Genomic DNA, 27,573 nt, shown 5'->3' on the forward strand with positions numbered 1-27,573 from the left:
CTAAACTCCCCAATCCAAAACAAAAGAAAAGGGACCTTAAAAATCAGACTATGCACAAGTGTTTATATAATATGACCTACATTAGGCTAGGCATTTTTTTTCCCTCAATGCATTTATGCATATTCCTAAATCTGTATCACGTACTGTGTGCTCTCTATTGAGGTCTATGCTATACAGCTTGTAAAAAAAATTTGTACCAGCTTTCAGAAAAGAGTATATGTGATAATAATAATATTATTATTATTATTAAGTACTACATAGAGATGATAATACATTATTAATGCAGTGGAACAAAATACCTTTCCCAACTGATGAGGTCCATCAACAGTCTTCCCATCATCATCAGGGCCCCAACTTAAAGAAAAAAAAAAAATACAATACCATAAAACTTTAGCAAAATCACATTCTTTGCAATTTTCACATAGGGGGGTTTAATAAAATTCTAGGATTTCTGTCAAAAGATGTGGATATTTGATATCTATTGGTGCCCTGCAAACATGGCAGCTCATTAGCAGTCAGGAAAAGAGAATTTAGACAGAAAAATCACATAACTGTTCTGCTCCTTCCCATGTGGAGGGGTTGGTTTATTGTGTACAATTAAAGCTAAACACATATAGAGCTCAATAGTGAATATCCCTTGTAAAGTTGATTACTGTGCCTACCATTGCATCTGACAACCATTAATAAAACCAATTGCAAGTCATTAAATACATAGGATGCAAAGGGCATTCCACAATACTGTTTCACAGGAGAGGATGTGTTCTGGTAGAGGTTTTGGTTTAAAAAGATAATCTTGCTTTCAGTTAGAACCAAGTACAAAGAAACCCACAAATAATAATGAGTGGGGTTTAGGAATGGGTTTAGGTTGATGGGCTTCGAACAACAAAATGCTATGCAAATCATTTATTGCCCGACTTCTCATGTGTACTGCTCAACTAAAACCAAAAGCAGGGAAAGATCAATTGACTTGCGCCCTAAACATGCTTCTTCCTTCCAATTTCCAGATGTTTCCATTTCCCATTCCTAAATCAATTTTGTAGTGTAAATAGATTGAATCCATTAACACACACAAACGATGCTGCACTAATTTGTCACAAATAAAGTCTGGAAAATGAAAAGGATTGTAGATAAACAAAATAAGCTAACAATGAAGAAAAATGAGATGAGTCCAAAAATAATAACGCCTACAGTTTGCTAAATATCTGCATGTATGTCCTTAGTACCTGCAACTGTAGATATCATTAATCTGATAGTGTTTGTTGAAGGCAATTGCCTCCATGCTGTCTGTGAGGGGGCCATCAAGAACTCTGATCCCTGGAAAAAAGCAAAAACAACATAAAATTATAAAAAAAGATATTAAAAGGAAGCACTAGAACAGGGGTGTCAAACTCAAAAACAAAGAGGGCCGAAATTAAAAATTTAGACCAAGTCGGGGGCCAAACTTGAAATTTATTTAAAAAATAGGAAGTAATTCCTTCAAATTAAATATAAAACAAAGTATCGAAACAAAGAGTTATTGCTTAACATGCAATCTGGAACAAGAAAATACTTGGCAATTCAATGTAAGCACTAACAAAATGACCTCGAGGGCCAAAGTTTGACACCCCTGCACTAGAATATTATTAGTTACAAGTTATGAAATCAGCGCTATTAACCAGGAAATATATTCTAGTGCAGGGGAGGGCAAACTTCCTCAGTCAGGGCCACAATTTGAAAAAAAATTTGCCAGAGGGGTCGGGTCGACGATAGATTTGGCGGAGTTATGCCATCATGACACCTCTGAACTACACCACTGCACACAACCCGCCCACTCTCCCATCGCAGGCTCAGATCCGGGGAAAACCCAAAGGGCTGGAGAAACATCCCCCTTGTTGGACCGTGTGCGGCCCACGGGCCGTAGTTTGCTCATGCCTTACTGCATTAAAACTAAAACCATAAACAAATTATTTCCATGCATTGCTAGTTGTAAGGTCTTTAGGGTGCAAAACCCCAGCATACAGCGCCTGCTTTTAAACAACCAAGAAGAGAAGGAAATGTCATCTTTCATTGTTTCATCCTCGGCCCAAATTCTGACCCGTTCCTGTCCACCAACAGGCAAATCACACACCTAATATTTTTGATTTCTCATCTTTATTACAATGGCTAAAATCATCAGTAATCTCCTCTGAAAGGCTGTTGAAGAAGGCAGGCAGAATACCAGAGGCAGCTGTACAGATTTGTATGGTCTTGGCACTGCAGAAATGAGACTTTTACAAAATGTAAAATATAAGTAAATAATTAAGCTTGTTGTTTTCCTCCCCACAAACCTGCAACTTTGCTTCCATAGGCCACACCGACAGCACAGAAATTATTGTTGGATACTGCAGCAATTTCCCCTGCACAGCGAGTTCCATGATGGTTGTCGCTGAACTTGTCAGGATGAGGCATAGGGTCTGGGTCATTGGAATTGAGGTCATAGCTACCTTCTGGGCTCTGAGGGAGAAGAGAGTTTTAATTATGCTTTTTCATTACATGTTATGTATTCAACTTCTAACATCATAAGGATTTGTCAGCTGAAAATGCTCACATAATTTAACTGAATGTCCTGATTTGTGTATTGAACACCATCATCTACGACCACCACAGTGACTCCCTGGCCAGTGATATTTCTTTCCCACACTCCAGTAATATTAATGTCCATGCCAGGGTAACGAGTATTGTTCTGCAGAATAAAACAGATCATAAAGAGAGGTAAGTATCAGGAAATGTACTGGTTATGAACTACAAACATTTTTTAGTCATTTCCCTTCCTTCATCCTTTTTTTTCTTGCAAAAAGTCAACTTTATTTGACCTATCTACCTTTGTTAAACATGGGAGTTTGCTACAGGAATAAAAAGCTCACTGAATTTTTGCATTTTTAATATGGGAACCACCATGCAAAAAAAAAAAACTGCCACCAGCATTACTCTAGGGTAGGTAGAAAACATCTTGTGTTTATATTGGCATTTTAATGAAAAGTAAGTAGGGGCAGTTATATATCTTAGCTATGTAAAAACGAATGTAGTCTACAAACGACTTATGAAACATGATATTCTTAGGTTGCTGAACTTAGGAACAACTCTGGAAAATGTTCTTATGTGCTCAAAGAGGACATGTAAACATCATGTTCCGGCCACAGTTCAAGCAAATATCTGATTTTCTTAACATTAAAACATTTACCATTACACAATATTTGGTAACTGTAAATGCAACAGGAGAGTCAAATAGTAACTAGACAGCAATAAGGCTAAATGATATTTAGGTGTTTTAATACTCCTCCCAAAATGGGTTTTAAAAGAAAAACAATGAAAAGTTAAATTGCACAGCAGAAACCTCTCAGACATACATATGTGCAACACCCCTGATAAATCTTTTATCCAGGAAAATGGCTTCAGTTTGCAATAATGACTATAAAGATGATTAGCTCTATTTGCTTAACAATCTCCTGAAGCATGAAATGTAGGAATATCTGGTTTCATATGTAAATCAATACTCTTATTGTAGATTTTCTCTGTTCCTGTGTGTCGCAAAGAATCTACCATGAAATCAACAGCTACACATAATAATTAGAAATGGAAGAATCTAGTCAGTAGAATATTTCAAATGTCCTTTCAGCAGCTTCAACCAGATATTTGTTCTGGGAACAAACTGTGCAGATAAACTAGTGCTACTGGTTTCCCCAAGATCTCTTTAAAGATTCCTCAACATTATTATATTGCTGGGATTTATAAATTATGTCTGTACCTTTCAAAACAAAGATCACAATATTTATAAACTTAGGCAAGTCATACCTGTTGAATATTCTCATCAAACTGATATCTCCTCAATGATATTTGTACAATAGCAATCTTTCACTATTCATTTTTTTTTTTTAATAAAGCTTGCATAGAGTCCTGTGTCACAAATCATCACCTTAAACATTTTTTATTTATTAACAAAAAAAGCAGTAACTACCTATAAAAAAAAACAAAAACAAAAATAATTTCTCTGAATGTACCTAAACCTGTACTCTCATGCACATTTACATGATTAGGCAGGTCTTGAAGTACAGAAACAACCTGAACATAGCTGGAAGCAAAACAAGCAAAGGTAACTTGTCAAGCTCTAAATGAAAGTTAGAAATCACAGGCTTAACAAAGAAACCCTGTAGAGCCCCGATGATTCCAGTATAACTCTTTCTGTTGTAGTATTTGTACAAATTGTCATGATTACACAAGATTTATCGGGTTTGTCCTTATTACCGCTCAGTACCAGCGGAAATAAACTCCCTGAATAAAAAGTGAATATAACCTTGCATCAATATTCAAAGAGAAGGGCAGTAATATGTAAGATCATTGCATGAAGACATTTATCACAGAAAAACCCACTAGTCAAAGGACTGATGCTACAAATTAGGCTTCTGCATCATCTACTGAGGCTTGGGAGATCCCAAAATGCCAATTGTAACCAGAAAGCAAAGAAGACATAGCAAAGATAAAACTAGATTTTTATTTTTTGATAAATGCAGGATCAACAGTGACAATGACAAAATTGTATGTACCCTGGGATTTTTAGCTTGAAAAAGTGATTGGAACTCCAGCATGAGACTAAACGAAGAAGACTATGCTTGGAAGGCCCCAATCAGGCCCTTCTCAACACCATATGAACAGAAAGAGTCAAGAAACAAAAGTCAACATCTTAAGTCACTAAAGGATCACTTTTTAGAGAACAATACCCAGATATAGAAATTCTTTAATTTGCCGGTTGGTGCGCTGGGGAGAACAACAAGAAGGGAGCAATTATATAAAATGTTCGAAGCCAAAAGTCAAATTCAAGACAGAAAAATTTGCAGAGCCATGAAAAATGTAATACCAATCAGTCTAAGAGAAAAAAAAATAATTAACAGCTAAATAGAAGCTGCAAATCAACAGTACAGTTGGGCTCAGATGTTAGCACTCTGACCTTTGAGCCCTGGCTTAGATATGAACCAGAGACCCAGCGCTGCAATCTGCAAGAAATTTGTATGCTCTCCCCGGGTTTACTCCCACATCCCAAAAACAAGATATTAATTGACTTGTCCTCAAATTTGGCCTTAAGAGTGTGTTAATGACATATAACCATGACAGGGACATTAAATTGTGAGCTCTTATGAAAGAGAGTTAGTGGCAAAACTATGAACTTTTTAAGGTGTTGTGTATTATGTCTGACCTATATACACCTGATAATAGTAAAATAATCATTTTAACCCTAATTTACCAAGATTTTCCAGCTCTGCTCCCTAAACTTACAGTGGTTCTATAACCTCACTAATGCTCCAGCATAAATGTCAAATTAAATCATTGGCCTTGTATGGCAGGTGGACATAGCTCAGCATCTGCAGAGATCTGACTCTTGAATATGTGTAAACAACGATTATGACAGTTAAACTGAAAAACAAACTAAAACAATGACGAGAACAATCAAATGTAAATATGGGAAAATAACTTCATTAATAATAACACAGCAGACTTTATTTTTTCTAAGTACCCCCACCAACAATAAAGTGTTATTACTATTTAACAGAGTTGATAACAACGAATGCACCAATAAATAAATTGTTTAGAAGGGTTGTCATAGTGCGAGAATGTTATAATAAAACCACTGTAATGGCTATTAAACCACCTGCAAAATAATTTTTGGTTTTGTCCAAAATTTTACTTAATGTCTAAAAAGAAATAAAAGAGCTTTCAGGTCTCACCAAATGCCATTGCAATGGATATTTAGGATCATTAAAGTGCAAGCTTCTTTTGGATCTCTTCAGTAGTCTTTGTTCTGAGAACCATCTCACACCGTCATGTTGTGTAAAAAGGTCATGGACTGTTCTACGAACTTCCTCATGACAATGTTCATCACCCACATGTACAAACAGGTAATGGTCTTTAAGTTCTCCTATAACACCTCGGTTTTCCAGTCCGGTAGTATCTGAAAGTTTTTTGGCAAGAGCCTCCAACTCCTCTCTCCGTCCAGAGCCTTGAGAGGGGTCCAGACGGACAGCCCAGGTCAGCTCTTTCCCCAGACCTGTGGCATCGTTACTGGAGGGCAAGCAGGCAGCATGTGTTGAAGCCGAGAGGAAGATGGCCCAGGTAAAGAGACAATAAAGGCACATGTAGAAGGTGAAAAAATAAAACATTGTGATGGCCCATTACACAGGAAACAACCCAGCGAGGGCATTGGCTCCTGTGGAGGAGAAAAAAAAAACTATTATTAATATTGTGTTAAATAGGATCAAACAGCAGACGTCTGAGAACCAGAATTCATCATTAAGTTACTTTATTATAGGCTAGGTCACCACATTTATCTACTTCACTAATGGATAACATTACAGTGCTCAACCAGAAGTTTTTTTGAGCCGGGTGGGAAGAAATTGTAGGCGGGTGCCAGCCCCTGTATTGTGACTCTTTTAGCCGGGCGCACCACCCAGCACTTTTCAGTAACAAACCGGCTGTTTTTGGGTGGTTACTGAAAAGTGCTGGGTGGTATGCCCGGCTAAAAGGGCATGGGGAGAACACTGCATTACATAACAAAAGCAAAGGTTTTATTTTATGTCATACAGAAACAATGGCATGTAATCAAAGTCAGAAAAGCAGACATTTTAATGTCAGTTTATCACCTCCAATCCTATGTTAAAAAAAAATAGGAGAACACCCAATACTTTCAGTTTGTTGTTTACAGTCCAAATGAAAATGCCAAATACCTGGCTATAAAGTTCTTTAACTGGCTTTAATAGTATGGGTGACAATTACATTGAACAATTACCGGTATTTAGACCCTTTCTTGATGCTTTTACCAGAGGGGAACCTTTAAAATAACTTTAACGTATTTGGGGATCCCCCGCTATAATTATTATATCCACAGCTCGGTATATTAGCACGGTGACATTAGCATAGCTTCCAACCTAGGGAAACATTTAGATATCAGATAAGGTCTAACCTAAATAATGTTCCTCTGAATTTCTCCCCTTTACGCTTCCACTAAATCAGCCTTTTGCGACCTCTTTAATATGGGGGATCCCTTGAAATAATTACTATGGATAAAACAGAACTCATCATCGTCGTTCCTCCCCTCAAATTTCAGATCCCCCCTGATATATTCCTAACTGTTAACAACACTGTTATTTGTCTCCCCTCAGGCATGTTGTCTTGGCGTGATCTTTGATTCTGCCCTCTCCTTTACCCCCCATATTCAGAACATTTCTGGGTCCCGTCACTTTCACCTATGCAACATCTCCTAACCTGGGAAACACAAATTGCTCAAGGAAACCCTAACAACCTCTGGAGGATTCCCAGGGTTCTACTGAACTCTGGCTAGGAAACCCTGATTAAGACGAACAACACAAGGAAAACGTCAGAAATATTTATCTACTTCCTCCCTCTAAATCAGGGGCTCAAAGTACTAAATGGGAATCAGCATGGCAGCCAGGCAACTATCACTAAACTAAGCTTCCTTATCACAGGTTCAAAGCTGAACCAAGTTCAAAGATATAAAACACAAATGTATGTGTCTCTGTTATCATTCAGGCCAAGTTCAGATGTTCAGTTTAACTGCTCAAAATGGTTACCATTGGCCTGAGGCCGTTCATTTTGTTTAACACAGGGGAGGAAAATACTTAAAAGGAACAGTTACTGCTCCCAGGTACCTAGTGTTTGATATGAAGCATCTGGGGGCTCTACAATAAAATACCAACAGTTCAAATATCATTAGTGTTTTTTATTGTTATTATAATAACAAAAGCCACCTAAGTGCTGCATTTGTTTTTAATTTACATTATGTTTTTTTTGTTAGAGTGGACAACAGTACAGAATCTGGTGATGAATAATAAACACAGAAAAACAAAAAATACCCAACTGTGCTACATAAACAAGTACTAAGAATAATAAAGGGAAAAGGGGAACTAAAAGCCCGGGATACACACGGCCCATGGTTTTATAATAAAACCACATTGGAATATCCAAAGAGAGCAGACCTAATAAAGGATTATAAAATGCCTAACACCTTATCTACCGTACCTATTGATATAAGCAATCCACAGTAAAGGGAGCACAGTGATGAGCTCACATCAGTCACTCTGCTCTCTCCACATCAGTATGCCTTTTGTCAGCAAATGATGAACTGATTGGCTGCTCGGGCTGCTTTTTCCTATGACATGCCAGCCCTTCAAAAGGGAAAGAAGAGGCTACTGATCAGATTCCTATACTTATAAATATATTAAATAAAAACATACCTATAAGAGTTTAAACTCTCATCAGCCTTTTCCAGTTGCTATACAGGAGAGTTGAAGTATGAGAGTAAGAAGCAGAACAAGAAGCCAATCAGTTCATGTGCTGAAAGGAAGAATGATGAGAAGAGAACACAGCGACAGAGACATGACCCCATCATTGTCTTGCTTCTCCTTTTACTGTCCAGTCACAGGCTTTGGCAAGTCCAGGACAACTGGGCTCAGAAGAAGTGGGTTAAATCATGCTAACCTTCAGACTATTGGAACCATGTAAAAACTGCTGGGGAAAATCTCTAGATCAAAGGTGAATAATGCAGAAAGAGCTGGTTTTGTTATTTTATCTTTTAATGTCCTTTTATCTTGTTTTGTGCTTTCATTTAAAGTGACCTGCCCGAAAAAAATCCAGGGAATGACGCTGATCAAGTCTTCTACAGGAAATGACAGCTGGCTGATTCATGTTGCCCAAGGACTTTAAGTCACTGTCTGGGTTCAGGCCATCAGCATTCTGAGCAGAGGATTAACCCACAAACTTGTACAGAGATGAGGAGTTCTGATATGTGCCAGCCCTCACTTACTGCATGCTTGCTCCAAGTCTGTGACTGCTGAACCAAGAGACAACCAGCAATCTCTTTAAAAGGACATTCATGGCAGCCTTCATACTACCCCACATGACAACGTCACCTAAAGCAAAACTAAACCCTGCTATACTTTCCAGTCCCCGTTCCATCACAGGGTGCTGCCATCTTCTTCCTTATTCCCTTCCTGAAGACAATCTACAGCCATCTCCATTGGTTGGGCTGACGTAACGCTCTCACAGGAGCTCATTCAGTCCTGGCAGGTGCTATATCCACAGCTCACAGAAGATTAATGTGGGGTCAGTAGGAAGAATTCCTCTTACACGGCTAGTGGGATGAATGTCACCATTACAGATAGCCAAAAAGATCATTGGGGTACAAAACTTGTACCCCAGATCTGAGCCTGTGATGGGAGAGTGAGCAGGTTGTGTGCAGTGACCCAGGCCACTTCCTATCAGCCCAGCCCCTCTGTCAATTGTTTTTCAGATTGTGGCCCCTGAGTCAAAGGTTTGGCCACCCCTGCACTAGGGGGTCTAGCAAAGGTTTTGGATCTTGGACCAGATCCACTCCAGGTTTGCTGGATCACCCAGCTTCACTCATGAAAGTGTATCCTCCCAAGTCTCGGAGAGCTTTATTACATCAGGCCTGTTGAATCCAGAGACAGCCAGTAAGGAGGTGTAAAGTGTACCTGTCATAAGTCAGACATAAATAAATCTCAGACAAACATCAGAACTCCTCCATAGACTTGTTGTAGGCCAAACACCACAGCCAGGCAATCTGCATTTTACACACAGGCAACCAAAGGCTACTTCTGTATCTCATTACAGGTGCTCTTTACCAAGCCAAGAACAGTATGTAACACAGAAATGATGGAGTCCATGTTCACACAGCTTCAACCCACTGAAACCAAAACACAGCCTATAAATAGTATGGGCAGCACCAAGCATCCAGCACACACATAAATGGAAAGCAAAGATAAACTTCTAGAAGCCGAACATTCCTTGTATATGTAATTTCACCTGCACCGAGTAGCAGGTAAGAATATCACCTGGAAAATTCACATACCTGTCCTCCTACTCCTCGCCCCACTCCACTTCCGCATTTACCTCAGCTCTACTGGTGACGTCATGAACACTTCCGGGGCGGGCCTCGGTGAAACGCACAGACCGGAAGTAAACTAAAGCTTCCCGATAACAGAACAGAATCCTCGTGTGATAAAGATTCGGTGCTGTGAGTGACGTCATTTACTTGGGGTGACCCTGAGCTTGTCATACTAGTCTGTACTGTTATTGTTATATGTATGAGGCAGAGGGGCTCCTAGTACAGAACACATAGTGTCCCCAAGTGTGTGTGTATATAACACAGGGGCCTAGTGCAGCATATAGGTAGTACTGTGCTCACATAGCTGTCATATGTTATGGGGGTACAGGTTTGTGAGTATAAGAATCATAGGGTTTGTGTGACATGGTGACAACGCTGGGGCAAACTAAGGAGATAGTAATCATCCTCATAACAGGAAGTGCCTAAACAAAGTACTTTGTGGTAGGATTACCAGGCAGAACTAAACTGAAAATAAAAAAATCTTGCTTACCTAATTCTTCAGTTCCCTCAATCCCCCTGGAGATATCCTCATATGGGTTCTGGGCTATCCTGGAATCCTTCGTCAGCGTCGGGTGCTGCTGTCTTCTTCCGGTTTCTGGTTACTTAACAATGTTGAATTTTTTAAAGCCAGGTGGGAAGAAATTGTCGGTGGGTGGCAGCTCCTGTATTGTGACCCAACTCTCGTGCCGGGTGGTTACTCAAAAGTACTGGGTGGTGCGCCCAGCTAAAAGGGGCTGGGGAGAACACTCCATAACTCGATCTCGCACTGCGCAAAAGCAAAGTCAGGTGACGTAGATGAGGAAAAAATAATCTCACTGCGCGTTTCTTTCCCCTCAATGTAGAAAAATTCCCCATCTGCACATGTCTGAGATCGAGCATACGCAGAAGCAGCAGCCAAAGCCCCCTGCGATGTGTGATGTATATATCCCGGGAGGCTCTGTGCTCCCATTCATTCTTCATCTCAGTAATGATAAACACAAAAAGGAAGGGGGTTGAAAAAAAATAAATAAAAGAATTACATTTTTATTTTGCATAAAACGATTGTCTACGCTTTTATGTAGTAAATATTTTGGTGATAGGTCAGCTTTATGGTCTGTTCGCGCCTTTTAATTAAAGAGGAAGTAAACTCAAAACTAACCCAAAACAAAAAAAAAAAAACTTACCTTTAATCCCGTAGAGCAGTCAATCTATCGGGAGGTTTCTTCCATCGGGTCCCGCATCCTCCCGGTATCAGTCATCGGCCTGGCACACAAGGAGCCGCCATCTTCTCCTCTCTTCTTCCGGGTTCTTCCTAAATCACCTGATGCAGGTGCGGGATCAGGTGACGTAGTTGGGAAAAAACTTGCCGATCTCACTGCGCATGTGTGAAATCACCAATTCTTTCTCTTTTGATAAAAGGGCTCCTTCTGCACATACCCGAGATGCTCAGTTTTTATTTAACTTGTCCAAGAAACGCTCATTAAAATGTTTTGTGAAAGGTCAGAACTCAAACAGGACATAACCAAGGTTTGTTAAATAACTTCTGAAATTTGGATTTACAGGCCTGATTTTTGACACTAGAAAAGTAGAGCCATCCAGAGCTGGTAAAATGTTAGAAACTCCCAGTCCTGTGGAAGGTGATGCCGGATGCAAACCAGAAACAGACCAACGCAGACCACTGACAACGCAGAATGGGGAAAATCACAGTGGGCGTCAGATGAAGTGCATTTCTGTACAGGTAAGAAGTTTTATTCCGGTATTCTGTAGCAAAGAGTACACTTCAATCAGCTCTGTGGATCACATGTTGGGTACATAGAGTCTGATTTATTAAAGCTTCTCAAGACTGGAGAATATACACTTTCATCTGTGAACATTGGTGATCTAGCAAACCTGGAATGGATCTGGTCCAGGTTTGAAAACATTTGCTAACAAATAGCAAATGACTTTTAAGAAACCCATTCCAGGTTTGCTGGATTTTACTGATGAAAGTGTTTCCCCTCCAGCCTTGGAAAGCTTTAATAAATCAGGCCAAAGTTCCATGGCCTATGGCCTATACAGTTCATGGATTCAAATAATCTTCCTTAGAAGTACCTGAGAAGCATTGAGGTGGTTCAGGATTTATAACAGATTAATGTCTGATTATTTAGAAATGTAGTTATGTGAAAAAGCATGCACATCCCAAAATGATTGACTTTTAAAACATTTACCAGGTAAACATTTGATAATAATTCAAACATTGCCTACAGATATAGAGATACAGATGCCTAAAGATACACCTAAATGAATCCATCCTGACGGATCCACAAATGAGGAATGGACATAATACAAGTGAAGGGGAGAGAGTGCAGCAGGGTGCCACTCCGTAGTTCTCCCCACTCCCCTCTCCATAGAGCAGAACGGCACTGTATGTACAGCACTTGTTCCTGCATCTTTCAGTCTTTTGTCATTGGAAAGGATCATGAAAGATTACTCCACACTCACCCTAATGGTGCCTGATGGTGTGCCAGCATAGCTGCTTGTACTTTCCCCCAGGGATGAATGTGACTGCACAAAAACACAAATGGGGTACAGTTGGCACACTTTAACACAGCCCATTTTTTACCAAAGACAAACCCTTAAAATATATTTTCAGGTCTCAGGGAACCCCTTCTAAATAATGTATTAGATCATTTGTAAAATATGACCTACATTGATGGTCAGTGTGTATAATGTCAGTCTTACTGTGGTGGTCTGAATGCCACCTTTGTAGACAACTGAAAATGTCATTAGTGGCATGCTTGTGCCTCTGCCAAGTGGAGTTGGCTTCAGTACTATGAGGCAACATCAGCAGAGTCAGTAATGGCTCAAGGAACCCTGAATAAGAATGGCTGCTTTACCACAAAGTGCCTTAACAAGGACCTTTTGGCAGAATTAATAGTGTTTTGTTTTTTTAATGTAAATATTTATTACAGATTTTTTGAAAATATAATATAAAACAAAGTCATAAACATGAGGTAGATAATAACACAGGTTATTGAAAAAAAAGGAAAAAGCTGCACATGAATTAACAGACATATAAATATTAAAGAGACTCCAATTTAGGTATATTCTAATGCTACAATATAATAGGGAACTGTATGTTCACACATTTGCAAAGGAATAGTGGTATTTTAATGAAAGCTGCAGGTTTATAAATATTGGAAACCATTAGAATTGAATTAATAAGGTAAATTTAATGCAATATTTTGAATGGGTTTATATCTACTTTATTATTAACCCTAAACCAGTATTAGGTGTATACAATGTAATTATTAACCCTTTACCTTAGACAGAGTATAAAAAGCAAGATGCCGAGACAATCACTGATGAAGACACAGAAAAGATTCTGGTAAGTGTCCAGTATTTGTCTACATTTATTGTATGTTGATGTATGTTGATCTGTGCAGTGCCTATTCTTCTTTATACCAATGTTTTCACTTTGCAGAAGCAACTCATCAGCCGCAGAGAACAGCTGAAGAACAGTTACCAGGAGGTGCTGGACAAACAGACCCGGTCAGAAAAACAGCTGCAGGTTCAAATCAAACAACTCAAACAGAAGAGAGATGATGAAATGCACAAACATAAGGTATGAGATGATGTAAAAACTCATCTTGTGTAAAAGAAGACTGTATGCCAAGCTGTAATTACCTTCTCCAACACTGGCCCTGCCTTGCATTTTGGTCCATTGTTACTGGTCTTCTTCAGGCAGTACATCACTTAGTCTGTCAGTTTGCTCATTTTCTGTAGGCCTGGTCTCCTATATCAAGGAGTCTAAAGGGTTATCTGGCCCACAGCAACTAATTCTTTCATTCTTCATGACTGTACTGCACTGGGGAAATAAGTATGGGACCCATCACTGGAATGTATGTTACCATGGACAGTTTTCTTCCCACCTCCTGTCCCAGTGACAGCTGTAAAATTTTGAATTTCCTATCATTTTCTTTTTTGATACTTATGTCTGCGATTTTGGTCACACAGATCAATAGAAACAGTAACGTTATACAGTAGACACACAGACAGCAATATAAGCCTAACAGTGATTCTAACTCTATAATCAATCTAAAAAAACGTGGCTTTATTAACAGAGATAACTGTACCTGAATGTGTTTAAATACGTTAGCTCTTGTAACATAGAGCTTTATATAGAGAGCTTTACACATATCTTGTTCTGTTTCGTTATGAAGGGCTGTTATTATGGGCATTGTCAGCATTGTTCTTTTTGCATACATTTTGTGTGTATCTGTTTTGTAATCTGACAAGTAGTGAGGACAAGGAATGTATCTTCTGTATGTGCATGCGTGTCTCCACTGCTAGAAGATATACATGATAATTTCACTACCGCAGTTCACTCGTGTAGTCTTATGAATTCACACGTTGCTGAACGCTGCCAGTACTTGCATGAGGTTATTTACAGGGTAGAGTACACAATCATACTAAAAACAAGGAAAGCATTTGGATTCTTCTTGAAATGTCATAGACATTAGGAAGTCCCTATAACAGTCTGCATAGTGAAATATTTACCACCTCTCCATATACCAAAAACAGCAGAGAAAAAAGCCCGGGGGGGGGGGGGGGGGAGATTGCTTACCAAAAAGTGGGGAGAACAACAGAAGTAGGAAGTTTCTGTTTAACCAGAACCAACCAGAAGTAGATATTAAAAACATCAATACATTTATTGAAAATATTTTATTGCTTAGTCGTTGGAAAGATCCTTTCCAACTACTATAATTGCAAGTGTGTATGTGGCTTAAGGTTTACACAGGCCAGGCTCTGAGATGAGAGCTATAAAAGCACAGAAAAAGCATCAGGGGGAGGTCAGCCCAGGGTGTCTGCTATAGTTGTAGGAACAAGATTGCCATCTAAGCTGATTAAATGCGCCTGGATAAAATGACACTCATTCTTCTCTACTGCTAAAAGAGATCTGACAAAAAAGCAGAATACCTAGCTGAACAATCTTAGGTTGCCATAGCCATCATTAAAGATTCAGTCAGGAGAAAAACACCTAACCAAGAAGACAGAATGAGTCTGATTTATTAAAGCTCTCCAAGGCTGAAGAGGATATGCTTTCATCAGTGAACCTGGATGAACCAGCAAACCTGGAATGCATTTTTTGAAAGTCATTTGCTATTTGTTTGCAAAGGTTTTCAATTCTGGACAGGATCCTTTACAGGTTTGCTGGATCACTCAGGTTCACTAACGAAAGTGTATCTTCTACAGCCTTGGAAAGCTTTATTAAATCAGGCCCATTGTGTCATTAGTTGCTTCCCAGGCAACATACAGTGCCTGTTTTGGGTCTGTGCCATTCCTATTCTGCATCATTAGGAGTTGCATCCCTGAGGTTTTACACATAAGTATTTTGCATGTGTCACCTCTAGTTTAAAATGCGCTCCTAAAAAGGCATGTGAAACTTTATTTAGGGTAAAAACGTTAAAAACATCTTATGGGGAAACAGGGTTTTTTTGTTGAAGAAAGAAAGTAAGTATCCGAATTAATATTATTGATGAGTAAGTAATATCAGATTATTTTATTATTTATTGACTGCTACATCCATATAATAAACATAAAATCAAAAGGATAAAGATAAATTACGTTTCTGCAGGCCTACCATGTTTCTCTTTTTTAATTGAATGTTACTTATGAAACTGTAAAGTTTTGGTGCACATAGTAGCTGTGCTTTTCACAGAATAAATGTATTTGTTTCATAATATTCTTTCTTATCCAATCTACATGCTACAGGAGAATTTAAAATCTATTCAAGATTTGACAACTAAGAAGGAGGAGGCTAGAAAAAAAGTGGAGAAGGAGGGGAGAGAATTATCTCAGAAAGAACAGGATCTGAGCGCTGAACTTGTCAAGCTGCAAAACAAGAGTGGGAGGTATATAGTGGGAATGTATCATCTTCCACGCTGATAGTATAGCTTTCTTTGTGTAATGTGATATACAGTGAGGGAAAGAAGTATTTGATCCCCTGCTGATTTTGTACGTTTGCCCTCTGACAAAGAAATGACCAGTCTATAATTGTAATGGTAGGTTTATTGTAGTGTGAGAGACAGAACAACAACAAAAGAACCCTCAAAAACCCAGTGCTCAAATGACAGAGCTTGATGTGCATTGTAATGAGTGAAAAAAGTATTTGATCCCTTCACAATAGATGACTTTGCACTTTTCTATGAGAGATTTTCCATGTTTAATTAGGTCTGGAGACTGGCTAGGCCACTCCAGGACCTTCATGTGCTTCTTCTTGAGCCACTCCTTTGTTGCCTTGGCAGTGTGTTTTGGGTCATTGTCATGCTGGAATACCTATCCACAACCTATTTTCAATGCCCTGGCTGAGGGAAGGAGGTGCTCACCCAAGATTTGACGGTACAGGGCCCTGTCCATTGTCCCTTGAAATCGGTGAAGGTGTCGTGTCCCCTTACCAGAACCCCCCCCCACCCCAAAGCATAATGTGTCCACCTCCATTTTTGACGGTGGGGATGGTGTTCTTGGGGTCATAGGCAGGATTCCTCCTCCTTTAAACACGGCGAGTTTAGTTGATGCAAAAACTCAATTTTGTTCTCATCTGACCACAACACTTTCACCTAGTTCTCCTCTGGATCATTCAGATGATCATTGGCAAACTACAGACGGGCCTGTACATGTGCTGTCTTGAGCAGGGGGACCTTGCAGGCTCTGAAAGATTTCAGGTCTTCACAGTGCAGTGTGTTACCAATTGTTTTCTTGGTGACTATGGTCCCAGCTGCCCTAAGATCATTGACAAGTTCCCCCCGTGTGGTTCTGGGCTGCTTCGTCACCGTTCTCATGATTATTGCAACTCCACTAGGGGAGATCTTGCATGGAGCCCCAGACTGAGGGAGATTGACAGTTATTTTGTGTTTCTTCGATTTGCGAATTATCGCGATAACTGTTGTCACCTTCTCACCAAGCTGCTTGGCGATAGTCTTGTAGCCCAGTCCAGCCTTGTGTGGGTCTACAGTCTTGTCCCTGGCATCCTTGGACAGCTCTTTGGTCTTGGCCATGGTGGCTAGTTTGGAATCAGATTGATTGCTTCTTTGGACAGGTGTCTTTTATACAGGCACTGTAACAAGCTTGGATTAGGAGCACTCCCTCAAAGAGGGTGCTTCTGATCTCGGCTCGTTACCTGCATACAGGGAAAAGACCAGGGAGCCTGAAACCTTGCTGGTTGATAAGGTATCAAATACTTATTACAATGCACATCAAGCTCTGACTTTTGAGCACTGGGTGTTTGAGGGTTCTTTTGTTGGTATTCTGTCTCTCACACATACAATAAACCTACCATTACAATTGTAGATGGATCATTTCTTTGTCAGAGGTCAACATACAAAATCAGCAAGGGATCAAATACTTCTTTCCCTCACTGTATGTGAGTATGTACATGTACACATATGTATATGTTTAAAAATGCAAAAGTTGTGGGCGCTTGTAAAAATTGCTGTAATATGAGCATGCTTTTCAGGATTGTTCTCAAGTAACCAACACACTACATATACAGAGGAAGAACCCTAAATCAAATAGATATTTCATGTGTCCACCCTTTGCTTTAAAAAAAAAAATCATTTTTCACAGGTACACATAAACAAGAGTTAAGGACTTTTTAGGCGAAAGGTCCAGTGCATCCATAACATCATCAATATATATAAGTTACATCTTTGGCCTCTGGATAGCCTAGGAAACACTGAATAACCCTACCCACTGCACCATTTACATTCAGAACTAAGAAGGGCATAAAAATACTTTTTTGAAACTTGTAGTGGCCAGGAAAATTTGCATCACCATATTGAATTACTAACAGCAGGCCTGACCTGTTGTATATTAGATATAATATTTAGACATAGAATCCTATATTTTACTTAAAATGTAATAGATGGGCTTACTGACTAATAGGGGGTAGAAAGAGACAAGAAACAATTGCAAACAATTTTAGCTTAATATACTAATGGTTTTGATAAACAGATTTCACTAAAATAATGCATTTTTTTTCCATTATGGTTTGTCTAAATTGAGCAAGTTGGTGGCAGATTTACTTTAAAGTATACAGAATTTGTTGGTCTTGGTAAGCTATTGCCATAATGTGTAAATTTGCCAAATTTGCCATGCATCTATTTTCTTCCCAAAATAAATGTTATTGGAATTACAAGGTAAACATGGCATTAGGTCAGCTGACTCTTTGACGCATTGCGTTTTTGACGCATTGGAAGGTAATTGACAATGTAACTCCTGCACTGGCATCTAAGTCTGCTCTCAGCAGTGCCGAGATCAGAGCCTGCATAAGCTGAGCAGTGTAAACAAAGATTGAGCTGGGGATTGTGGAAATTTTGTGAACAAAAAATATACAGTATATTTGTATGTGTACATATATGTAAGTTATCTATTTATTTATTTTTTTAGCCTAAATCAGGAGCAAGCAGAACTTGAAAGCAAGATTGGGGAGCTGCTTACTGAGCAAACTGCAGAAAGGTGAGACAAATGTGTTAGTTCTTGTCAATATTTTTTACCTTCACATTTTTTGAGTAATCGTTGAGAATTTGTCTTCACTGTTACATGTAGAGTGTGAAAATGGAATTAAAAACAAAAAAGTCAAAGTCAAGGCTTCATTTTTTTGTCAGTAGCAATCCCTACTTCTAGCCATTGGGGCTCAGCCTTTAGAATATTGCTTTGCAGACAGAATTTTCATGTACCGGTATTTGTCACCCAAATGTTAGTCCTAATCTGGGTAATTATTCATTCAGGCTTCAGATGTAGTTCCAAAATGAAATGCTTGCGATACTGCCTCTTCTGGTGCCATCAATGCGTGTGCATAGGCAGAATCCTACAGTAACTCCATCACCTTTGCATTAGAGTATAACTGACAGTATAGAACCTAAACATATTTAGACATTTTTAGACCAGTTCTTTTCCATAGGTTAAGTGACTACCATCTCATCTACAACCTCTTTAGAACAGGGTCTTTTTATTTGATTTGCATTTCAAAGGACAAAGGCTTTCTCTACTGACCAGTGTTTTGTTTTATTTATATATATATATATATATATATATATATATATATATATATATATATATATATATATATATATATATATATATTGTGGCTTGGCTTATACTTTAACTTTTTGTTTCTTATATGTTTGATTGATGTATATATTGATATGAGTATCTCTTTTCATGTGCTTTTGTTTTCAAATGTTTGCTTCTTCATTATAGTCACTATTGTTTTCATTCTACAGGATTATAACTTGTGAAGTTATAGTGTATTTGAGTATATGTATCACTTATGAATCTCATGTTTTGAAAAAGGTTTAGGCAAATCAAGCCTTCACATTTCAGCTTTATTTATTTGATAGTGATAGATGAATGCTACGTATGTCAGATGATTCTTGTCCAATTATCGCCTCCAGGCTAGTATCAGACGAGAATCTGACATGTACAGTGGCCGTCTGACATCGTTTGTGGACCTGTCAGGACTAACAACCGCGTTGCAAGTGAAGGGGGGATAGCACAGTGGGGTGCCATTCCCCCTCCCCTCTCCATAGAACAGAACAGTGCTGTTTGTACATACATCTTTCAGTCTTTCAAAAATCTACGGTGTGTACATAGTCTTAGATTTGCTTATTCTGGTCTAGGAAAGCTGAGTATTTTACAGTCCTCTACAGTCTCCTAGATTGCCTAGGACATGGAAACAAGTCCTTGAGAAAACTAAATCAGCAATAAAGGAGGCCAGAAGGAGCCTATGAGTTTAAATGTATCCTAAATCCAAGTTGAATGCACTTAAGTAAGTTTATTTTATCAGTTTACATAAATCTCATACACACAGTTCACCCATTCATACTGGCAGTGGAATCGGGGTTTAAGTACATGGGTCTCAGACTCTGAAGTGATTCAGATGTGATATGGTTTCAGTGTGGGTGTGGGTCAGCCCAGGGCTCATTGATGTATGTGGGCAAAGCCTAGCCCACCTAGTCCAATTCCACAGGAAAGTTATAGTAACACACATTTCTGATACATTTAATGCTAGTCATAAAAGAATGGTGTCAAAAAATAATATGCTTTACAGTGTATGGGCCTGCATAGATACAGACCAATCAGAATGACAATGCTGACCCCTGTCCTCTGCCAAACGTGCCTACACTAGGCATTTAGGTGTCAGAACTGAACCACAGAGCAATAAAGAGGGTATCCTGGTCTAGTGAATCATGGCACTTTGAGATCACGTGGATGATAATGTGTGCTCATGAAAAGAACTAGCATCAGGATACATTATGGGAATAAAGAAGATTAGTGGAGACAAAGGTCTTTTGTAGCCTGTGGATCAGAGCTGTTTTTGTAGCACAAGAGGGGCATATAAAGTATTATACAGGTGGTTTGTTTTGGTTGATGAGGGTTTGTCACGTTTTTTTCAATATACAGGCAAGAGTGGGATGCTGAACTCAAGTCACTAAAGAAGAAGGAAAATGAGGTGGCACAGGGTGTGTTAATGGAACAGGAGCGTGCACAAAATGCTGAGGTAAAATGTTTATTTTGGATTTCAGGACAATTCAATAAGACTATGTCATAAAGATAAAACTGTCTTCTTTGTAAACAGAAACTCATTACGTAATCCTAAGAACAACAACAACCCCATTTCCTCCATAGCAGGGGTGCCCACACTTTTTTGGCTCGCGATCTACTTTTAAAATGACCAGATCAATATGATCTACCAACAATAAAAAAGCTAAACATTTATATATATATATATATATATATATATGTATAGATTTTTATTGATCTTTCATGTTGGATATTTCTCTTAGTAAAATCATATTTGTAAATTGCAAGATTTAGGGAGCTGTAGGTAGGACTGATGTTATAACATTAATCTGTAAAGGGGCTATATTATCATTACTCTGTAGCAGTCTTCTTTAATATGTTCCTAGTCTTCTATTTCAGTTCCCAGTCTTAGGCCAATTCTTTTTGCAGTTTGACTAATTGATGTATCATTTTCAGCATCTTCTTTATTCTGGCCCCACCCGAAAGTCTTCTATAGCATTACAAGCACCAGATAACATTCCAGGCCCTTTATTGATGTCAGGGGCTGCATTGAAGGATGTTATATCTAGGACATTTGTGATTACTACTCTAGGGATCTACTACTCAACAGGATGTCATCTCTAATATGTCGTCAGCAGCATTTACTGGATAGTGTGAATCCAAGTAGTCTTTTAAAATCATGCCAATTGTTTATGCTTCGTATAAATGAACATCAGCTGCTTTCCATGTTAATAAAGTTTTGGTTGACCTCAAGTCTTATTTCTAAAGGTTCTGGCGCTGGAGAGCCGGAGAGAATTGTTGCTTATATCTTTGGATGAAGCCGAAAAAGAGGCAGAAGTAACTGTATCCTACCTTAAGTAAGTAACTAATATATTAAAAAGCAGGCGGCTGAAACCAGTAAAAACTTGCAATTCATCTAACATGGAAATGGTGATCAGGTTTTTGAATTTATACTAACAAAATCATTTCAAATATATAAAAATCCATAGTACAACCCTGCTAGCCAGGAAAGGGTACCAAGGTACCAAGCCAATTTCTGACATTTTTTTATACAAAACACAGCTCCAGGTGAACAAATATCACTTTAGTCTGCTTAAGTATTCAATTTAAATACATAGATTTAAAAACATTGGTTATTTACCAGTCTAATTTATCTTATTGATTTAACATCCTAAATCCTTTCATAGCCCTTTTAAAAAAGACATATTGCTGTTTCAGTGTTTGCTGTTTCAGTATTTTCTACAATAATGCAATTCTACCTCTTTGTAATGTGTCTGTTATCGTTTAGAGTTGCTCCACCTCACAATGAATGGCTTCAGCTTAAACAGAAATGGCAAACTAGACTAACTGCAATCCGGCAAATGAAAGCAAATCTTATGGTAAGGTATTTTATTTGGATGAGCATATACTTGTTGTTAAAGAACAATCAATAAACTTTTAAACTAAAGCACTGGTGATCAAAGATATCCACAAGAAACAAAACAACATCTGACACTTTTTTTTTATTTGACCTCTTTGGATAATTGTGCAAAGGAAAACCTGAAATATGTATTGCAACTCCAATCTAAAAAGATGCAAATGAAACAAAAAATGTAAGTGTAGAAATTTTAAAAAAATGTTACCCATCCTTCTATTTTTAAAATCAGACATCTGTATTTGCTCGGATACACCTACTTATCCACACCAGTCTCTTACTCTCACCTGCACATATTTAATATGTAATGTTCTTACATATACAACTTTCAATATGACACATATACATGATCAGTATTTCATGTGCCCCATCAAAGACCTGCAATTAGTCATACTCCATTATATGTTGTAAGTGAATTGTCTTCTCCCGAAACTTCAGAAAATGAAGCTCAAATTATAGTAGGACTCTGCAAACAGCACTTGCTTGCTAAATGAAATAATATATTCCTCATAAATTATTAATTATGAATAGCTGTCAGAGGCTCTGTATGTGGTATCTTTACCACCATAATTTGTGACCATGCCTTATTTCACTGTTTGCTGTGTATGCATCTGCTAGATTGATGTAATTTTTTTCAGTCCCCTATGTGGCTGTTTGCTCTAATTTGCATAAACTTAGTATATTTCCAAATCCATTGGGTGCTTGTAATTTACTTTCTATTACTTTTAACTTGCTTACAGTGAGGTTGTCACCTGTGCATATAGTTTGCCATATCATTTTGCTGCTCCATGTTCTCAGCATCAGTGCATTTTGGTCTTTCATTGAGCTTCTGGTGATTCCACAATGCATGTATGGGGGCATCTTTTTAGGAGGAAACATTTGGTTTTGCTCATTTTATGTATTTACCCTTTGAAGTTCATATAGGAGTTGTAACAAACAGGATTTTACAAACGGGGCAATATCCTACTTGGTATATCTTTTTCATATTTTTTTTATATTGTCAGAGACCACAGGTGGTGACTTGCAGCATTGGCCACACTTTTTCTGCTTACCTATTTGTTTCATTTCTTATTTTCTCAAATTAGGGTGAATTAGTAAACTTTTTTTTCTTCCACTTTTTTAGTGGAATCTTAAGTAGAAGCCGAAATTGCAACACAGACTTCGTATAGCTACATATATACTCACTAAGGGGGAAGCTACTTCCTCTGTTTTACTTTTCTGGACAGGTGGCTGCACTTCATACTAGCACAGTTGTTTTCCATGACAGGGCCTATTTAGGATCTGGAAAATAAAATATTCATTATAAAGTAAGGAATTGTAAGATGAGTGAGCAATGTGGATTGAGAAAACATGAACGCAAGCTTTGATCTATTTTTATTATCTATGAATTTGTCTTTTCAGGAACAGTTTAATTTGCAAATAAATCAGGTCAGAGGTGGGACAAAACTAAGCCACCTCCCTCTATTACCGGCTCCAAATCTGCCTCCTCCTCCTTCTGATGTAAGTGTTATATGGATTGTTAAGTGCATCATCATAAACTACTCCCCTTTGCAGATTGTTGTTTTTATTAGGTGTTTGAATGTTATCACACCTTTTGGGCATATATTTTTTTATTTTTTTTCCCCAAAAACTATTTTTTAGATTGGTATTTCTTTAAATATTTTTTCTATTTTTGTAAGGGTAGCTAGTGTTATGTGCTTCCTAATTATTATAATACAAATTAATCCCAATTTTGTATTACTTTAAAGTGGATAATGACCCGACAAAGGTAGTTTAAGGATATGTAAGAAACATCCAATAGAGTGGAAATGTATAAAAACAAAAACCAATACTCATATAATAAATTACTACTAGTGACTACTGTGACAGAGAAACCAAATTATGTTGCTTTTTCAGTTTGTTTTGTATTACATATAATAAATATTTCTATTCTTTGGATAACGTTTATTCATTTTGTATTTTTTACAGCCTAACCTCATGCTGCAGAAAATTGCTTTTGCAGCTCCTCCAATACGCAACCAAGGGCCAGCTGCTCAGTTATCTATACCAATACCAGCTACAGATCACCCATTCCAGAAATCACTTTTGGGTCCAGCACCTTATCTTCTTCCACGTCCACCTTTATTGCCATTTACTCCAAGGAACTTCATGGGCACCATACATGCAGCTCCAAGATCCCCCGGTATAGCCGATCCTCACAACATTACTGATGTTCCCGGGCTCCCAAATACAGACAAGCTAAGCAAGATTTTGGAGAAGCTGCAAGCCAGGTTCCCACAATGCAACAAGTAATTTTTTTTTTACCCATTCTGCACCAGTAAAAATACTTCTCTCAACCTCCTTTTTTTAGGCTTTTTTGTTTATTTATTTCAGTCAGTAGATAGGCTATAGGCTTTTTTCAACAAGTATTGATAGTAAACCTTTATAGGTAAAGTTTTCCAGGCAGCGCTGGTACCTGCATTTGCTTTGTATGTATAATATTTCCTGGTCTTTTTTCAGAGCACAGTTGACTGACATTTTACAACAAGTAAAGTTGAAACGTGGAACACTTTCTGGCCTTACTGTTGAAGAACTGTGCCAACTTGTAGCTACACAGCTGCAGGAGCCACTACTAGGAGGACATCCAAATCCAGCACTGAAAGCGACACAAGTAAGTTTTAAAAAATGATGTAAAAATAAAATATAAATATTAGTCCACTTATGTTACTTCTCCTGCCTTCAGCATGGGGCAACATTTAGCTATTCAAAAAGGTATTTTTTTCCTTTTTTGGGCTTCCACTAAAAGCCATTAGCCTTTCTTTTTAACATGGGGGAACCCATGAAATAATTTTCAGGTCTATGGGACCCCCATTTTAATTACTTTATCCACAGCTCACAGTACAATAGAGTGATGGTGAGTGGGAAGAATGCCTCCTACAGTACTGGCCTTTGGAAAGACTGTCCCTCTTACAGATAGCTAAAAAAAGATCATTGGTACCAAGTAAACTGACATGAGAGGTCCAAATTGCTTATGGCTCAAGGAACCCCTAGTAACCTCTGGATGAATCCTAGAGTTCTATAAAATGCTGCTTGAGAAACACTTCACTACATCACACATTGTGGTGCACTGCAACATTGGTGTATTAGTGGCATTTCAAATAAATGTCATTGAACCTTTAAGATGTGTATTTACTATGCTTTACCACAAACCTGCAATGTGATTTTGTTATTTGTCTTTAAAGTCCTACTAGTTCACATGTCTTTTGCTTCAAACAATTTTTCAAACATGAAGGCAATCTTACAAAATTTTAAAGGAATATCTGCATATTCTTTGGTGCTAGCTTACATCTGGCTGGCTGAGCTCACCTAGTTTGAGCTCATCTATAAAGAGCAATGAATGCCTGCTGTCCCCAGCTACCCTTCTGTTTGTATGTTAGTGAAAACATGCTTTGTTTAGGAGATACATTTGAAAGAATATCCAGTGCTGGGCTTTTGCAGTGAACCAGCAATGCAACATTCATTTTAAATGTTTTACAAAAGGGAACCTCTCAATATTTTTTCAATATTGTTTTTTATTACACCTTGTTGTTTTTTATTAATTATATTTTATTGTTTTGTTTATACTTCATACTTGCCTTTCTGTGCAGTAAGGGACACTGTAAATTAAATAAAATGGTGCAAACATACAAGCAGAAATTGGATTGTGATTTTTATGCACTAATATTTTTTGACAGCCCATTGGACATGGTAGACCTCAGTATCAGAACACACAACGAGCTTCACCATTCTTGCCACCATCTACAGGAGCATATGCTGGGCGCCCACAGGTACGTTTTGTGTTACTTTGACCCATGTATAAATTACAAATACATGAGCTAAGCATAATTTTTCTGTTTCAGTTGTGCCTCATCTGTCAGCAGAATGTACAGCCGCATGAGCTGCAGCCCATGTCTTGCAATCATGTTATGCACACAACAGTAAGTATGATATATGGGAGTAGAAATCTATTCAATAGTCAGTTATAACACTAGTTCCATCTGCAGGCTAAAGGCTTATTTTGTGAAAAAATCCTGCTTCTGATACCTGTGTCATAGCCAAATCAAAAACCACTCTGATTGGTTCCAGATCTTCTGAGGGGACTGAAGCTGTCAGCATCAGCCCAGTATGATAAGTCTATTTAGGCTATTCGCCAAAAAGGAGACATAGATTAATGTGGCTTTAGCATAAGGTACTTGCAAGGAAAATTTAAACCGCAGGTTACTAATGGGGAGGAGGTTAAAGATAAACATATACTGCCAACATGCTTTTAAAAGTGCAGACTCTAGAGGTGTCATTATAATTGTAACTTCTTTAGTTAGATACCTAATAAAGCATGCATCCGAACGTTTGCTCTTCATGCTCCAAAGTATTGAAGGATCAGAATGACACTCCTTAGAGCCTGCACCTTTAAATGTCAGTGAAAGGAATGTGTCTATCCCCCTAGAATTAACCTAAAGCTCTGGCCAAAGCAATTGTGTTGTTTTTCCAATAGAGCTGGGAAGAACTTCTATAGAATTCAAATTGCTTTGTCTACAATAATGACACCATATGAGGGTGAGGGCCAATGTTCTAAACACTTCCCACTCAACTAGAAAGTGCATTTTGCTTCTGTTTCTATCTGGAAATAAAAGTGGATTTCTCTAATGAGGAAGCTGACAGCAACAAGAATCACACCAAAGAAATTAATGTTAATGGCTACAGGACTATTAACAGATAAAAAGATCTCAAACTTCAGTTTGGTTTTAAATGTAGTGCAGTGTACTATTATAAGTATTGTAAAGAACTAGTGTAGCACAGCAGTGGTAGGCTATTTCTGTCTGTTAGTTTACTATATGATATCTAATGTTTTATTACATTTTATTTGTATTTCTTGCTCTCATTATTTATATTTATCATTCTACAGTGCGTTCGATCCTGGGCCATAACCAACAAAAACAATTCCTGCCCCTTCTGCCCAAGCCAAAGATGACCATAGTTATGAGGCCTTATAATGCTGCTGTATAGGATTTTTCTCTTCCAATAAATAGTGTTTAAAATAATCTCCTTCTGTCTTTTATTTCCATACCATCATTTGAGATCAGAATGACTTTGGTATACTCTTCTTGTTGCTAGACCTGTAGACTGAGAATTAAAAGACAGGTAAACAGCTGGAGTCCAACTGCTGCTGTGTGTGCATTCCATTGTTAATATTTCAGATTAATAGTGCAAAAGTAAGACGAGCACATGAAACTGCAACATTTAGATTTTTGCACTTTTAAAAAAAAAAAATGGTGCGATACTGGATTTGAGCAGCTTACCTATCTCGAATCCCAGGATGCTGGAAAGGATGCAGTCAACAGGAAAAAAATGATATACAATCCCTTTCTTGATAAGTAATTAAAATGACATCAGTATCCTCTTGCTGCAATATGTTTAGCAAAAGATTAAAAAATGACAGTGGGTGATTCGGCCTCTCATCATCAGTTGATAAGTAAAATACCAGCATTTCTACATTGTTACAGGAATCGGGTTATTATATGAAAATAGCACAATGAATATTTTTAGATAACAAAGTTGTAAACCACATTGCGTAACAATGGGATCAGTGTAACAGTTCCATTCTTGCTTTAACAATTTAAAACCCATAACAATTCTGTGTATATTAAGATTATCAAGAAAGAATGAGGAAGCG

General features: G+C 38.1%; 2 protein-coding genes across 6 annotated transcripts in view; one reads left to right on the forward strand and one right to left on the reverse strand.

The window, feature by feature from the left end:
• PCSK7 (proprotein convertase subtilisin/kexin type 7) overlaps window positions 1-27,573 on the reverse strand; it is a 501,704-nt gene that overhangs the window by 24,012 nt on the left and 450,119 nt on the right. Inside the window, exons 1-6 of one of the 2 annotated variants that reach the window (XM_072426903.1) lie at window positions 9,893-9,934; window positions 5,736-6,214; window positions 2,567-2,701; window positions 2,307-2,472; window positions 1,224-1,314; window positions 300-354 (exon numbers count right to left, since the gene is read on the reverse strand). In XM_072426903.1, coding sequence (XP_072283004.1) covers window positions 300-354; window positions 1,224-1,314; window positions 2,307-2,472; window positions 2,567-2,701; window positions 5,736-6,167 — 879 coding nt within the window. In that variant the 5' untranslated portion in view covers window positions 6,168-6,214; window positions 9,893-9,934. Of the gene's footprint in view, window positions 1-299; window positions 355-1,223; window positions 1,315-2,306; window positions 2,473-2,566; window positions 2,702-5,735; window positions 6,215-9,892; window positions 9,935-27,573 lie in introns of those variants that run through there. The other variant, XM_072426904.1, reaches the window with a different exon arrangement.
• On the forward strand, window positions 9,924-26,941 carry RNF214 (ring finger protein 214). 4 transcript variants are annotated; one of them, XM_072426905.1, is made up of 15 exons: window positions 9,924-10,057; window positions 11,470-11,645; window positions 13,215-13,274; window positions 13,371-13,511; window positions 15,662-15,801; window positions 18,335-18,403; window positions 20,351-20,447; window positions 21,239-21,327; window positions 21,759-21,849; window positions 23,286-23,384; window positions 23,853-24,172; window positions 24,384-24,534; window positions 25,598-25,690; window positions 25,763-25,840; window positions 26,806-26,941. In XM_072426905.1, exons 2-15 carry the CDS (start codon window positions 11,517-11,519, stop codon window positions 26,869-26,871), a joined length of 1,623 nt encoding a protein of 540 aa, XP_072283006.1. In that variant the 5' UTR covers window positions 9,924-10,057; window positions 11,470-11,516; the 3' UTR covers window positions 26,872-26,941. The 4 variants fall into 4 exon arrangements, with proteins under 4 accessions (XP_072283006.1, XP_072283008.1, XP_072283007.1 ...); XM_072426907.1 differs by having other exon boundaries at window positions 13,219-13,274; XM_072426906.1 differs by lacking the exon at window positions 9,924-10,057 and adding an exon at window positions 11,108-11,237.

The sequence above is a fragment of the Pyxicephalus adspersus genome, chromosome 11, assembly GCF_032062135.1.
Source record: "Pyxicephalus adspersus chromosome 11, UCB_Pads_2.0, whole genome shotgun sequence".
In the NCBI taxonomy this organism is placed as follows: Eukaryota; Metazoa; Chordata; class Amphibia; order Anura; family Pyxicephalidae; genus Pyxicephalus; species Pyxicephalus adspersus.